This window comes from Lissotriton helveticus, chromosome 3_2 (assembly GCF_964261635.1).
Source record: "Lissotriton helveticus chromosome 3_2, aLisHel1.1, whole genome shotgun sequence".
In the NCBI taxonomy this organism is placed as follows: domain Eukaryota; kingdom Metazoa; phylum Chordata; class Amphibia; order Caudata; family Salamandridae; genus Lissotriton; species Lissotriton helveticus.
In genome coordinates this window covers 292,140,775-292,154,915 of record NC_136062.1, presented here as the reverse complement: position 1 = coordinate 292,154,915, position 14,141 = coordinate 292,140,775, and the positions used below count along the sequence as shown (strand labels likewise).

The window sequence follows — 14,141 nt, the reverse complement described above, 5'->3', positions numbered from 1 at the left end:
GGTGTTGGATCTAGCCCTGATCTCTTGACTGGGTGAGTGTACTCTGCTTAATTCAGAGACTCTGTCCATCACCACCCCTTGTTGTAAATAATTTTGTCCACCCTAAGCGTGGAAGGGTATACTCAGATGTGAGTCCCTTGCTCATTGCACCATCAGGATTCAAGCAAGCCGGGCCGAAGACGCCTGAAATGGCAGAAACCGGTCCCCGGAAGCTTGTTTCCTTCCCAGTGTAAGAATTGGCTTTTGTAGTCTGGTCTGCCCTGTTCCCATGATGCACTGGGCCAGGGACAGACTAATTTGCATACAGCCAGGTTCTGAAACTGGGATGGTGCAATGAGCTAAAAAACGGTGTTGGATCTAGCCCTGATCTCTTGACTGGGTGAGAGTACTCTGCTTAATTCAGAGACTCTGTCCATCACCACCCCTTGTTGTAAATAATTTTGTCCACCCTAAGCGTGGAAGGGTATACTCAGATGTGAGTCCCTTGCTCATTGCACCATCAGGATTCAAGCAAGCCGGGCCGAAGACGCCTGAAATGGCAGAAACCGGTCCCCGGAAGCTTGTTTCCTTCCCAGTGTAAGAATTGGCTTTTGTAGTCTGGTCTGCCCTGTTCCCATGATGCACTGGGCCAGGGACAGACTAATTTGCATACAGCCAGGTTCTGAAACTGGGATGGTGCAATGAGCTAAAAAACGGTGTTGGATCTAGCCCTGATCTCTTGACTGGGTGAGTGTACTCTGCTTAATTCAGAGACTCTGTCCATCACCACCCCTTGTTGTAAATAATTTTGTCCACCCTAAGCGTGGAAGGGTATACTCAGATGTGAGTCCCTTGCTCATTGCACCATCAGGATTCAAGCAAGCCGGGCCGAAGACGCCTGAAATGGCAGAAACCGGTCCCCGGAAGCTTGTTTCCTTCCCAGTGTAAGAATTGGCTTTTGTAGTCTGGTCTGCCCTGTTCCCATGATGCACTGGGCCAGGGACAGACTAATTTGCATACAGCCAGGTTCTGAAACTGGGATGGTGCAATGAGCTAAAAAACGGTGTTGGATCTAGCCCTGATCTCTTGACTGGGTGAGAGTACTCTGCTTAATTCAGAGACTCTGTCCATCACCACCCCTTGTTGTAAATAATTATAGGTAACAGGTAGCATTGCAATAGTGAAAAACTAAAATGCATGTAATTCACTATCAGGACATGCCACACACATCTGGGCATGTCCTACCTTTTACCTACAATGCACCCTGCCCTTGGGCCTACCATAGAGTTGACTAAATGCAGAAAAGATAAGGTTTAGGGACTGGTATGTGGGTGCCCTTGCCCAGTCAACATGGCAGCACCAGACTGCACATAGGCTCTGCAATGGCAGACCTGAGACGCACTTTACAGACTGTTTCTATGGGTGGCACAACCAGTGCTGCAAGCCCACCAGCAGCATTTGATTTACAAGCCCTGGGCACACGCAGTGCACTGTACTAGAGTCTGACAAGTAAACCAAACCAGCCAATAATGGAGTCACTAATTCATACATTAATTTAACATAGAGTGCATTTGCACTTTAGCACTGATCAGCAGCGGTAAAGTGCCCAGAGTCAGAAAACAGCCAACAACAAGTCAGAAAAAATATAGGAGGTAGGCAAAAAGTTCAAGGATGACCCTGCAAAAAGGGCCAAGTCCAACATGGCACCATTAGAAATTGGAGCAAGTAGATTAGCTTTGGGCTTGATGATGCTTTGTAACATCTTGAGCCTACCAGAGGGACCAGAAGCAGCAGAAGTTGCACAGTGCTCCAGATCCTCCCTCACGTTCCTGCAGGGCCATGTCTGGCTGGGGAAATGGCGGTATATTGTGAGTAATCACACAGACTGGATGAGACTGTCTGAGCTATGTGCTCAATTGTCCTCCTGGAACAGGGTACTAAGTGGAAGAGGGTAAGCAACCACCTGTGTGTGTGAAGGGCGGGAGCTATGTAGGATTGTTTGGTTTTTCACGGTAATAGGGGATGGCTCTCTTGTTAGTAGCAGTTGTGGTGATTGCTCCATACACAGCCTCACATGCTGATTCCAAGCACCTTCGTAGTCTCCCCAGTTCACTTAGAAACAGTACATCTGTTGGTTATCATTAGGTTTGCTTAAGGAAGAAAATAAAAACTACTGTAACTGCAGCAGGCACTTGCAGGATGATCTGTAGACAGCCCAAGCCACAAAATAAATACGTGTTTGGTTCGGAGTATCTGCTGCTTTCCCTTCCTCCACTTCTATCACCTACTCTTTTCTGTCCCCACAGCATCTCTCTTCTTCTTCACTCTCTTTGCAGCTCATCCTGTTTTCCTTCTTTTTCAATTCCTACTCTGTGTAGTAGTCTCTCTATTTTCCGTTCTTTCTTCCCCATCCTTACTCTCCCTTCTTTTCTACTTCTTTTGTTTGCTACCTCCCCATTTCTTTTCTTCAGATCCCTTTCGCTTCCATTAAACTACAACAGCAGTATAGACGATACCAGCAACACTCTGCATCACGCCATCTGGGTGGAAAATTCTGTGGATCCAATTGGAATTTACTTATTGTGTTAACATTAATTTTTAAACCTTCAGACTGATCCCCACCTGTAGAACCTCCGCTGATGTCCTTGTCTCCACCTTTGAGTCCAAACAACAGAAGTAATGGCATGGCCCAGTAATCAGGAAGAAATGTTGGATGCTATAAACCATCTTGTGAACTAAATGACGTGGCCTAGATGATCTTCCTTTGGAATTGCCCATGTTGCTTAATAAACAGTTATTGGAGGCAATGGCATAATTGTTACAGAAGTACATCTAAGTGTCAAACTACCACAGAGGAGCAGTGAAATCCTTATTGTCTTCCCCCATAAAAGAGGAGGCTGATCAGTTTGATTAATCTTGACCCAAAGGTTTATGCTGAGTTCATTGTAAGTCAACTAAGCATATTGAATGTGTCCCTAGTCCAGCAGGGATGTATTCTACATTGAATATGAAATTGGTCTTTTGATCTTGCTGTTCCAGTTTGGCTGAGTAACAGTCAACCTCTTGGTGGTAAGCCCCTTTAAACCTAAAAACGCATCGTATTGACCAGTTCAGTTCACAGTATATATGAAAGGTTTTGGAACAATTGGATAATGTGTTATGCACATTTGCTTCTTATATACACATCCTCAAGCACTCCTTTTGTTTATGAGAGTCTGGGAGCTATGTTTGACTAGCATGGGCATCTGTAGGAAAGAAAGGTAATGCTGATAACTTCTTATCTTAACTGCTCAGGATCAGGCTTCAGCAAAAACGTTTGAGCTAGCCAATGTAATTTGGAGAATCTTGGGCTAGTTAATCGAGAAAGACTACAGGAAAATACTGAATTATAATTGTGGCTGTAATAACACAGAGCTCTTAAGACACCAAGCCAGATATCTGAATATATTGGTTATAGTGAATGTGTACATTTTGAGCAGATGACTGTTATTTGCATATTTCATCTATCCAGGGTAAGGATGAGTTGTTTGCCGAATTAGAGTGAATGGGAAGCCCATAGTTTCCTAAGTAATGTAGGGATGCTAATCTTCTTATAATTTTTTTTGCTCAAAAAGATTTGTAAAATTTAACCTTTCAGCAGAAATAAAACATCAATGTTCCCCATGAATATCTGTGATTACTTGGGTAAATGTCAGTCACCCACATTTTTCCCCCAAAATATTTTTAAAGATGGTTCAAGACTTGGGCAAGAATATAAACTCCCAAAGCTTACTATAAATTTCACTTTATCATGTAAACTTTATTCCCACTGATGCATTCTTTGCAAAACACTTACAACATTCAGAGAATAAGAATAATCCGACATCTGCTCAGTCTGAATTTAGGGATTTATTATTTTTTTCTCAGCTGAGAACTAAAATGTGTGCCAAATTCCCGTTTATCTACCGTCTAGCTCTATCTACCAATCAGTCAAATGTTTTCCTATATAGTACACAGAACCTACTTGATAAGCTCACTTTAGTGAAACTATAACATAGGGAAAGGAACTAACTGCGAACCAGATCACACGTTTTAACAATCTACTCATTAAATGCAGAGGAGAGGACTAGTGTGGCAGATGAACTCCTTTGTGAGGCATGGGACAATATGTGCACTTTTTTGTCTAAACACTTGTAAAGATTATACTGTAAACATTGAACTGACACGTTGCTGTGTTATTTTATAGTGTTTTTATTTACTATCCGGAGTATTTCTACTCACCAGAAAAGATTGAAATTTAAAAACAATGGAATATAAGATGAGGAGTACCTTATTGTACTCACTGTACCATATTTTTTCTTCTTCATGCTGTTTACTTCAGTATCACTGGTCAGAAATTGGGGATTATATCGGTAAAGCATTTGGGAGCCTGTTAAATCTGATTATAGCTTAATATTGTGCTGTGTGCCATCAGCAAAGTGTGTGCTGGACACATCTCAGCAATAAATGATTTTGGGATGGTTTCATTTGCAGGAAGGAGCTTGTCTAGAGTGTGGTTGGAAAGACATCAATATAAAACAGATCACTGAAGTTTACTTTAGATGCTGGAGCATATACATGTTTTGTGTTAGGCTAACCATAGGTACTGGCAATGAGGGTTCTAGGTCCAATGATTACTAATGCATAAACTGAGTTTGCACTTCGTATATCATCAATGTTATCATCCTTCTGGCACTACTGATACCAAATGTTTGTATGGTCAAAGAAACTTGAAAATAAATGGCTGTTGTTCTTCTACAGATTTGTTGGTTCATCAAATGTTTGGGGAAGATATATACTATACTTCCACTTACTTTCGAAAGATGTGTCTGTGGATGATGTTGTAAAAATGTTTGCACATAGGATTGGGGTCAAGCCTACCAAAAAGCTTGGTAGAGCTCTTTGTTTGTGGAGAAGAGGTGCTATTGCCTCTCGATTGTGATGACTGATCAGGTTTATTTTGCAGTTTGTGCTGTTGATATCTGCTTCTTAAGGAGTGGTAATGTCGCATTACCTTACCTGGGAAAGACAGCTCGAGGCCATATTTCAAAATCCAGAGAGAGTAGCTTACATACTATTTCATACAAAATATTAAACGTTCAAGGAAAGCTCATTAGCTGCTTGTGGCATTTCTTCCTAATGTTAATAGTCATGTACTTTAAAAGAACCCATTTTGCTAGTGCATTTATTTGCTTTTTTTAGTTGAGAGATTTTTTTTATGGAACTATGTGTTTTCTTTCTTTTCAGTTCTTTAGTGGAAGAATTTAGAAAGACACTGTGTGCGCTGTGGCAAGGCAGCCAGACCGCGTTTAGTCCAGAATCGTTATTCTATGTTGTTTGGAAAATTATGCCGAGTTTCCGGTAAGATTGGTGGGAAAAAAGCTTCTTACATGTTTGTTTTCACTGTGAAGTGAATGTAAGTACTTAATCATGTTGTGCTTGGTTATAGTTCTCCTTTATTGTGAGTTTAGTAATCAGAACACTGAGAAGAGTTTACATTATAGGCATGCAACACCACCCCAGTGGAATTGTATTTGTCTACCTGATTGTTTAGATCCAAATATTGATCTGTAAAAAAGATTAAATTATGCCTAATCGCAACATAATGTATGGCATTATCCAAATTGTATCAGAATTTTTTTTTAAACTATTGAGAATGAGAAACTCATTTTAGAATAAACATGGTATGAAAACTTATACTTTCATGACTTAGATCCCGTGGATGAGTCATTTTAAGTGATTCATTCTAGCCTCACTTGGTTAATGCTTTAGTGTGGCCTATACTATTATACTGGTACATCACTGAAATTGCTATCAGTGACAGCTACTTTATAGATCAAAGCTTCAAAGGAGTAACTGGGAAGAATACCCCAGAAATACAACATCCGCACTGCTTATGCCTAAACATTGATCCATATAGAAAAATGGGTTGGGAATGGACAGCAGCTTGTGAGCTGCACTATGCACTGCATGACTCCTTTAAAGGCCAGGTGCCTAACCTATGTAATTCCTGTGCCATCCTCATTTGCTCTACCTTGCACCATTGAGCTGACAGTGATGCACTTCAGGGTTACTCACATTCTGCACTAGGTAACTGGATGGAGTAGCACTGTAGGCACTGATATATTGGGCTTAGGTGTAGCCAGAGTACTCTTGTAAGTATAATCAATGCATTGCCAACCGTTGGTGAAAGAGGTGATTTATTTGTTTTCTTTAGCACTATGTGAGAGCTACCCATTCACTCCATTGCTACCTGTCATTGCCTTTTGATTGTAGCATAGTTAACAGATAGGATCACTTATTTTAAGTGCAAAAAAGTTTACTTTTCTACTTTTATGCAAACAGAACGTCTTTGAGTGTCTGTGTGGGATTTTATGTTGTCTGTATCTGCATGTTCTTTGTGAAATTTATGAACATAGAGGTCTGCTGAATCAAAATCTTACAATGGTTTGAAAAGCTATGCAGGGAGTTCCTTGCACTGATTTTTCCTTTGTCCATTTGGTACTGTTGATGTTCACCTTCACCTGATGTGGAATGTACAGATGCTCTTTCATGTACCTCATTCAGTGTCTGATGATGGCAGCATCCTTAATACCACTGTCAAGGAGCCCAGAATCTACTTAAGTACACAGCTAGAAATAATTTCTTCTTAAATGTCTTCTGTCCAGAACAGCTACCAGAACCTATGTTAAACTTGGATTTATTCTTGCATAACCTAGACGTTGAGCAGGAACCTATATGTTTCTATGCAACACTATCCTAGAGGAACAAGCTTAGTTTAAGAGCTCACCTGAGTGGCTATAATTACCAGAAATGTGTTTAAAACTAAGATCAATATCCACGTTGATTTTTTTAAAGGCAAAGCAAATGTACTTAAAAATTAATTGTCAAATATTGAGGGATCATTGATATAGTTATAGCTGTGACATCCATGCTTAATGGGTAAGTGTAGATGTCGCAGTTGGGGGAGGATTTACTTTGCAAGACAAGCCAATGAACTAAAGATGAACAGAAAAGCTGTAAATTAGGAGAAGTTGAAGAACTGATAAGAGCTGAGAAGTGTGCATTTTGAAGGTGGAAACATGATTTGGACACAGTGTTGACGAAGGTACAGTTCTTTATTGGTGACAGATACACTTTGGAGATCAGCCTAAGATTTGTTGTGAAGTTCTAAAGTTTACCAGGAGAGGATATCAGAGGTTACAATTGCTTCTGAATTACCTGATAGTGTCAGAAGACAGCAAAAATAGATCAAAACATCAGGAAATAAATAGAGAAAGATGTAGCAATCCAAAAGAAATCAATTTTCCACTCTACACCTTATTGTTGAATACGATTGTAACCTAGACTGGTCAAGTCTTGAAGCCACATATCCAATGGCATAGGAACAAAACTGAGACGAAAGAAAAGCCACCGCTGGGTCATGAGATTTGGCTCATTTGGAGAAACTGTAGAATCTGTGTTTCTGTATACTTGAACAACTTAGATAATTGTGACATTGATATTCGTCTTAATGTTGTTCAAAGTGCAATAGTTAGTGCTTGAATTGCGGTGGAAGGGATGTCATAGAAAGAATGAACCCAGTCTCAGACTACAACAGGGAGGGCTTGTGTACATGGGTAACATACACACATATAATTGTACTTATAAAAGAACTGCAGCACAGAAGAAATGATAGTCATCAACAGATGCAGGGGTTTAATAATAGTTTGCGACGAACCCACTGAAGCAGAATTGCCACATTAAAGCTTCAAGAGTAAATACAGGGTAAACCTGGAGTGCAAGTAACGGTAACTTTCAAAATAAGGGTTTTGGAGGAGTAACCGTGGTTTATATCTACCATCAGGTTCTAGATGTTTCTGGTATAGACTTTAGAACAACAATAAGTCAGTATCTCTAGCACTGCAGAACCATTTAGCCATCTCATGATCCTTAACACTGCACTCGGGGTTCAGTGATGGCAGCTACTTCACACACTTCTTGCTTGAATCCTGGATGCACATTTTACCTATCTCAGACTTCAGAGAATACTACAGATTACGAATGTTCCTCATATTTCTTCTACTTTAAGACAATCGTCTTTCACCCCTGGTTACACTGATTGAGGAACGTCATGTAAACTCGGTTGGCATGTGGAACAGCTTAAACGTAAAGTTAAAGGCTAGGTACATGCGATCCTTGTTTTTGAATATAACATGTTTGCTGCCGATTAGCCATCAAACTCGTAAGACTTCCAACTTGTTACTACTTATAAAGCTTCTTTTAACTAAGGGAGCCTAAAATATGTTATTTTAAAATATACGTTATCCTATATAGTGTTTTACAGCAGCATTTAGCCCTTTTCTAAGTGTTCCCAATTTTGGCAGATGTAGGAACTGACACAGGGAGATGAAGTAATTTGCCCATGACCACACAATGTGGTAAAGTGGGAGAGTCGGATTAGAACCAAAGTCTCCTGGATCTACAGTTGGCAACTTAGCCGCTAGACCACATTATGGTGGTAACGGTGAGTTAATTGTTCCATTTGTCCTTTCTGTCAGTTGGCAGTCCCTAGTATGTGTTATTCTTCATTGTTGTTACTCAATAGCAATACATACACCTGTAAATTTTGCCTTACCATTCAGGGGATATCAGCAACAAGATGCCCATGAATTCATGCGTTACCTCTTGGACCATCTTCACTTGGAGCTTCAAGGAGGCTATAATGGAGTTCTGCGTTCCATCATTTCACAAGAAAATTCCAGTCGGTCTTCAAGCAAAAAATGCTGCATGTAAGAGTTATTTACATTACCTTAAAGGTTTTTAAATACTTGTATAATTTCTTGCATTGAGCCGAGCAGATGTAGTAAAGATTGAAACAAGTCCATGGACAATCATGGTATTAAAGGAAGAGACATTCAATCATGTTTTTAAGATGGGAAACAACTTGCAAATCTTAAGAAGATTTCAAGAGTGATGCCTAGTCCGATACACCATAATCATGTCTCTACAACTGCCACATGTGCATTTTCAAGTGGGTTCACTAGAATGAGCTATTATACTACCTTAGAATCGGTAGTTCTTACATAGCTTTACAGCTTTTTGATTTTCCTTATTTCGTCTACGGAATAAGCAGTGATTTCTTTGACCATCTCTCATGGTAATATATGTAATGTAAGGTGGACCTGTAGAGCGCTGCTTGTCACCCGTGAGGGTATCCAAGCGCTGAGTGGTATTTAGTTGCCCCTGAAATCTTTTTTCATTGCTAGGTCAAAATATTTCATATAGAATAAAGATTGAATTCTTTCATTATCTGAAATAGTTAAACATCTGCACAAATATTAGTAGTGCCAGTTTCACCACAACATGACCAGACCATGTGTCAGAACCTAGTGCACTGTACCCAACCATTCCCACATACGGCCTACTACATACATGCACCCCTCCAACTAAACATAAACATCGACAAGTAATCGATCCACACAGAGTGGAACAAAGAATAACTTCAAAAACTTGATTTAAATGTTGCTGAAAAAACTGCAGAACAAAGCATGAATTCCTTCCTAGAACATAGCTTGACTACTTATGATGAGCAGTTTTGCAAATATTAGGCACTATACAAAACAAATTGATGTACATTTGGTAGTCGGTACAGGGAAACCAAGATGGGAAACAACTTGCAAATCTTAAGAAGATTTCAAGAGTGATGCCTAGTCCGATACACCATAATCATGTCTCTACAACTGCCACATGTGCATTTTCAAGTGGGTTCACTAGAATGAGCTATTATACTACCTTAGAATCGGTAGTTCTTACATAGCTTTACAGCTTTTTGATTTTCCTTATTTCGTCTACGGAATAAGCAGTGATTTCTTTGACCATCTCTCATGGTAATATATGTAATGTAAGGTGGACCTGTAGAGCGCTGCTTGTCACCCGTGAGGGTATCCAAGCGCTGAGTGGTATTTAGTTGCCCCTGAAATCTTTGTTCATTGCTAGGTCAAAATATTTCATATAGAATAAAGATTGAATTCTTTCATTATCTGAAATAGTTAAACAAATGCACAAATATTAGTAGTGCCAGTTTCACCACAACATGACCAGACCATGTGTCAGAACCTAGTGCACTGTACCCAACCATTCCCACATACGGCCTACTACATACATGCACCCCTCCAACTAAACATAAACATCGACAAGTAATCGATCCACACAGAGTGGAACAAAGAATAACTTCAAAAACTTGATTTAAATGTTGCTGAAAAAACTGCAGAACAAAGCATGAATTCCTTCCTAGAACATAGCTTGACTACTTATGATGAGCAGTTTTGCAAATATTAGGCACTATACAAAACAAATTGATGTACATTTGGTAGTCGGTACAGGGAAACCAAGATAGTGATGCAATCTGAACAGTACACTTCATTGAGCGAAGCGCCAGAAGGGAAAAACGCTTTGAGTGGTAAAAGGGAAGTTGCAAAGCCCAGATGGGAGTTGTGTTTCAAGGAAGATAAGAACCCTTGTAGAAAGCAAGGTGACTTCTTGGCGTCAGGCAGCATTTGACTCTGTGACCAATTGAATTAGAAATTCTCACCATCACAAAAAATTATTGAGCTTATAAACTTTTGTATACATCCCATAAAGGTTTCCTGCGTCTGTATTTTTCCAACATAGACATCCTGTAAAAACATTTTAGAAAGGCTACTGTACTTCATTTTAGAAACCTTTGGTTTCCTTTAGGTATTTAATTCAGGGCCTTACTCTGTGAAAAAAAGTATTGTTGTACCAGGGAATGGCACACACAAGTGTCTTCACATTACTTATTGAGAAGCCAGTGGTCTAAATTGTGCAAGCTTGTAGATGCTGTTGTGAAAAAAATGCATATGCTCTAACACTCCTTGAAAACTGTGTGGTGTCTACTCCATTCCCTCCAGTCACTCATCCCTAATTATGTGCAAGAGTGCACATGACAAACAAGCCTGAAAAGACTTCATGCCTGCAACAATCTCCCCAACAAACTCTAGTTACTGACTTTAATTTAACCTTTTGTAGTAACTGTCTTTTATCTGTGCTATTGTTGTGAAGGAACTATGTAAGCCACACAATGACAAACCAAACTGGGTTAGCTTGTGTTTGTGCTCATTGAATGAAAGTAAATTGACAAACAATATCACTTAAAAATCCCTAGCAAATAAGAAGGAAACACGGCAAACACTTTTTAAGACCCCGCTATCTAGTTTCTATTTCTGATTAAACTGCTGTTTTGAAATATTATTAAGGGTGACGACTTTATAAACATCACAAAACTAATAGGAAAAGTAAAAAATAGTTGGAAATTAAAGCAACGTGATAGATTTAACCATTAATTAATCAACATATCGTAACTAGAAAAACTGAGTCTCGCAACACCAAGCCTATTAACAGTTATGTTTAGTTAGAGATATAGCTTGAAGTATATATCTCCTGACTTCAGCTTATGGACTTTTCTTTGTGTGACCTTGAAACGACAATGGTGATTGAGTCCATAAGAGTCTTTGTTGTTCGATGCTAGTCATAAATCAAACATTTCTGCTGACTGCAGTAGTCTTAACCACATTTTCAGATTTTAATATTTAATAATCGCTCGTTGACATTAGCTTTTAGACCACCCTCCATGAAATCCGTAAACTCTAGAAGTAAAATGGTCTTCGTTTTGATTCCATGTTTTTCTTTATAGAAAGAGTCTTCCTTTTACAACAATGAGCTCTTTGAGTTTTTGTCTTGGCAATATCAGGCACTTAAGAAATCCTTAAGAAAATAAATGACATGACCTCTTTTAGTTGATTCCTGTTTTAGTGTCCTTGGTGAGAGTCTAGTTTGGTGACACTCTCTGAAGCATCTTGATTATTTTCTGCTACAGCTCCATCACCTTTTTTCTATCAAAGACCATCTGTCATCCGTTATTGCTAGTTATTTTATGTTCAGCCTTCTTTGTTCTCCCCGTAAGATGCATATAATAGGTTCAAACTCCATAACCACAGCTTTAACGGCAAATGAGCAGGTAGATGTTCTCTCTTTAAAAAATTTTATATATCTGTTCCTTATGTAAAAGTTCAGATTTGAATCTCTCTCTCTCCTAAAAGAGTGGGTAGACTAAGACTTAAAAAAAAAACTTTTTAATTTGTTTTATTGATTTACTGAATCCAAAACAATTACAAGTCACAGTAATGCATTTTTCCAATCCGCACAGCCCCCAACATGACCATGTGTCACAGTAAATTCAACACACTTCTAGGTGAACATCACGAATACACAGTTAGCATCGCTACATCATCCAAAATCTCCTAGGTAATGGCAATATCAAAAAGCTTACATGTACCCTGAGACAGAAACCACCAACATGCATGTAAAAAACCACAATTTAAACAGTTGGACTAACCAGTGCAGAGCTGACGGTGGACCCTATGTCACACCGGTCGGGAGTATCGTTGTCAGCAGACGCAGCAGTAAGCTGGTAGGTAGTGTATAACTTCCAAAAAGGTTTTGGTCTGTTATGTGGGGAAAGTAGCTCACTATAAAGCTCAGTCTGCGTGCTACAATGTCATGTCCTCCTTCCATCTCAAAATTGTCAGTAAAGGGCCCCTAAACCAATTATTCGCCACCCTGCGTTTAGCCATCAACAGCCCCATATCTATCAAAGGCCTCTGAAGAAATGTAGTCTTCATTCTCAGGGAATACTTACTAATAGAAAAAAAAGAACTTGGCACAGAAGCTGAAAATATGAAAAGACATCTTTATTAAACTTAATAAGTGAGGCCACGTCACACAGAAGCCGTAGCAACTGAATGAGGTAGTCTGAGGAGTACAGAGAACAGAGGCCTTATATATGCTCAGGGTTACAAAACTCAGCATAAAAGTAAGGGGCAGTCCTTGCTTTTGCAAGCATGCAAAAAATGCCTAACATGGACATGCAAGGTCTGCCAAACGACAAACACATTTTACAGTTGTCCGGCCCATAATCAATCATTGAACAAACCCAACATTCTTCTTTAGACAAGCCGGACAAACCCATAATAAAAAAGGACCACAACCCATATCGTAAATAGACCATAAAAGAAGAAACAGAAACTGATAGAAGTAGGATAAGGCATGTTTGTGTGCAGTAAAACTTTATGATGTCCTGTGCTCTGATCCTTAATCTTGATCAGCTAAAGGGCAGGAACTGGTTTAACAAGGTCAGCTTCAGGGTCAGTTCACTCAGGTCAAACAGGAGTCAGCATGAACTCGAGCTAAGGTGTACATGTCCTTAAAAGACTAGTTCAGCCACAATCATCGGCCTATGTGAGGGCAACCACAAAATGGCTGCCATACACAAAATGGAACCCACGGGTTCAGAATTCACAGAACCTCAGACCCTCCTTTTGCCCTTACATAGGCAATCACTCAGTCTGTATATGAATTGATGTCAATATTATCCGTTATTCCTTTCACTAAGGCATTATTACTCGAGTTATCTTTCATGGAACGCAAGGGATAGACTTCGGTGGCATAAATAAACATCGTCTGATATGCCCATACTGGCCCATTGTAACTAAATGACAGAACCAAATAGGGAATACCTCTATCTGTAGTATGTGGCATAAGACCACACACCCAACAATTAGTGGTGTTCATTACTAACTGGTGTTGATGCAGAAGCTGTACAAAGGAATTATTAGTAAACTCTGACCTCCTAACCAGTTCATGTTCAGGTAAAGTATGGAAAGAATGCGAAGAAGTAGTAGTAGGAAGAGCCATAGGTTGGGAGGTGGGTACAGATGTCAATTGGGTAGCAAAAACAATCCAACCCACAAAAGGCAACGTCATGCTTAAAAATACTAGAAAACATGTTATTAAGAACATATGGACAACAGGAGAAAGTAATGACCACTATTACAAACAAAATTATCATTTTTCACAACTCTAAGCAGAAAGCAAATCCTAAAATTATCTAGTAACATTTTTTTATGGCTCCTATGCATTTCAGTAACTTATTATATGTTCAGGTGAAACAGTGGTGATCCTCATCGATGCTCTGAGGTGAAAAGGGATACTATTCCACAGGGAATGGACTTTATTCTGCTTTTACTAAACAGAATACTACTTTAAAACAATCCCAGCAAAACAGCAAAAATTAGTCTCCTAAC

The 14,141-nt window shown here is 39.4% G+C and overlaps 1 protein-coding gene across 1 annotated transcript in view; it reads left to right on the top strand.

Moving 5' to 3' along the window:
* The window catches only part of USP3 (ubiquitin specific peptidase 3), a 266,304-nt gene that overhangs the window by 134,925 nt on the left and 117,238 nt on the right, over window positions 1-14,141 (top strand). Inside the window, exons 8-9 of the mRNA XM_078685262.1 lie at window positions 5,245-5,358; window positions 8,622-8,768. Of these exons, the coding sequence (XP_078541388.1) occupies window positions 5,245-5,358; window positions 8,622-8,768 (261 nt within the window). The remainder of the gene's footprint in view (window positions 1-5,244; window positions 5,359-8,621; window positions 8,769-14,141) is intronic.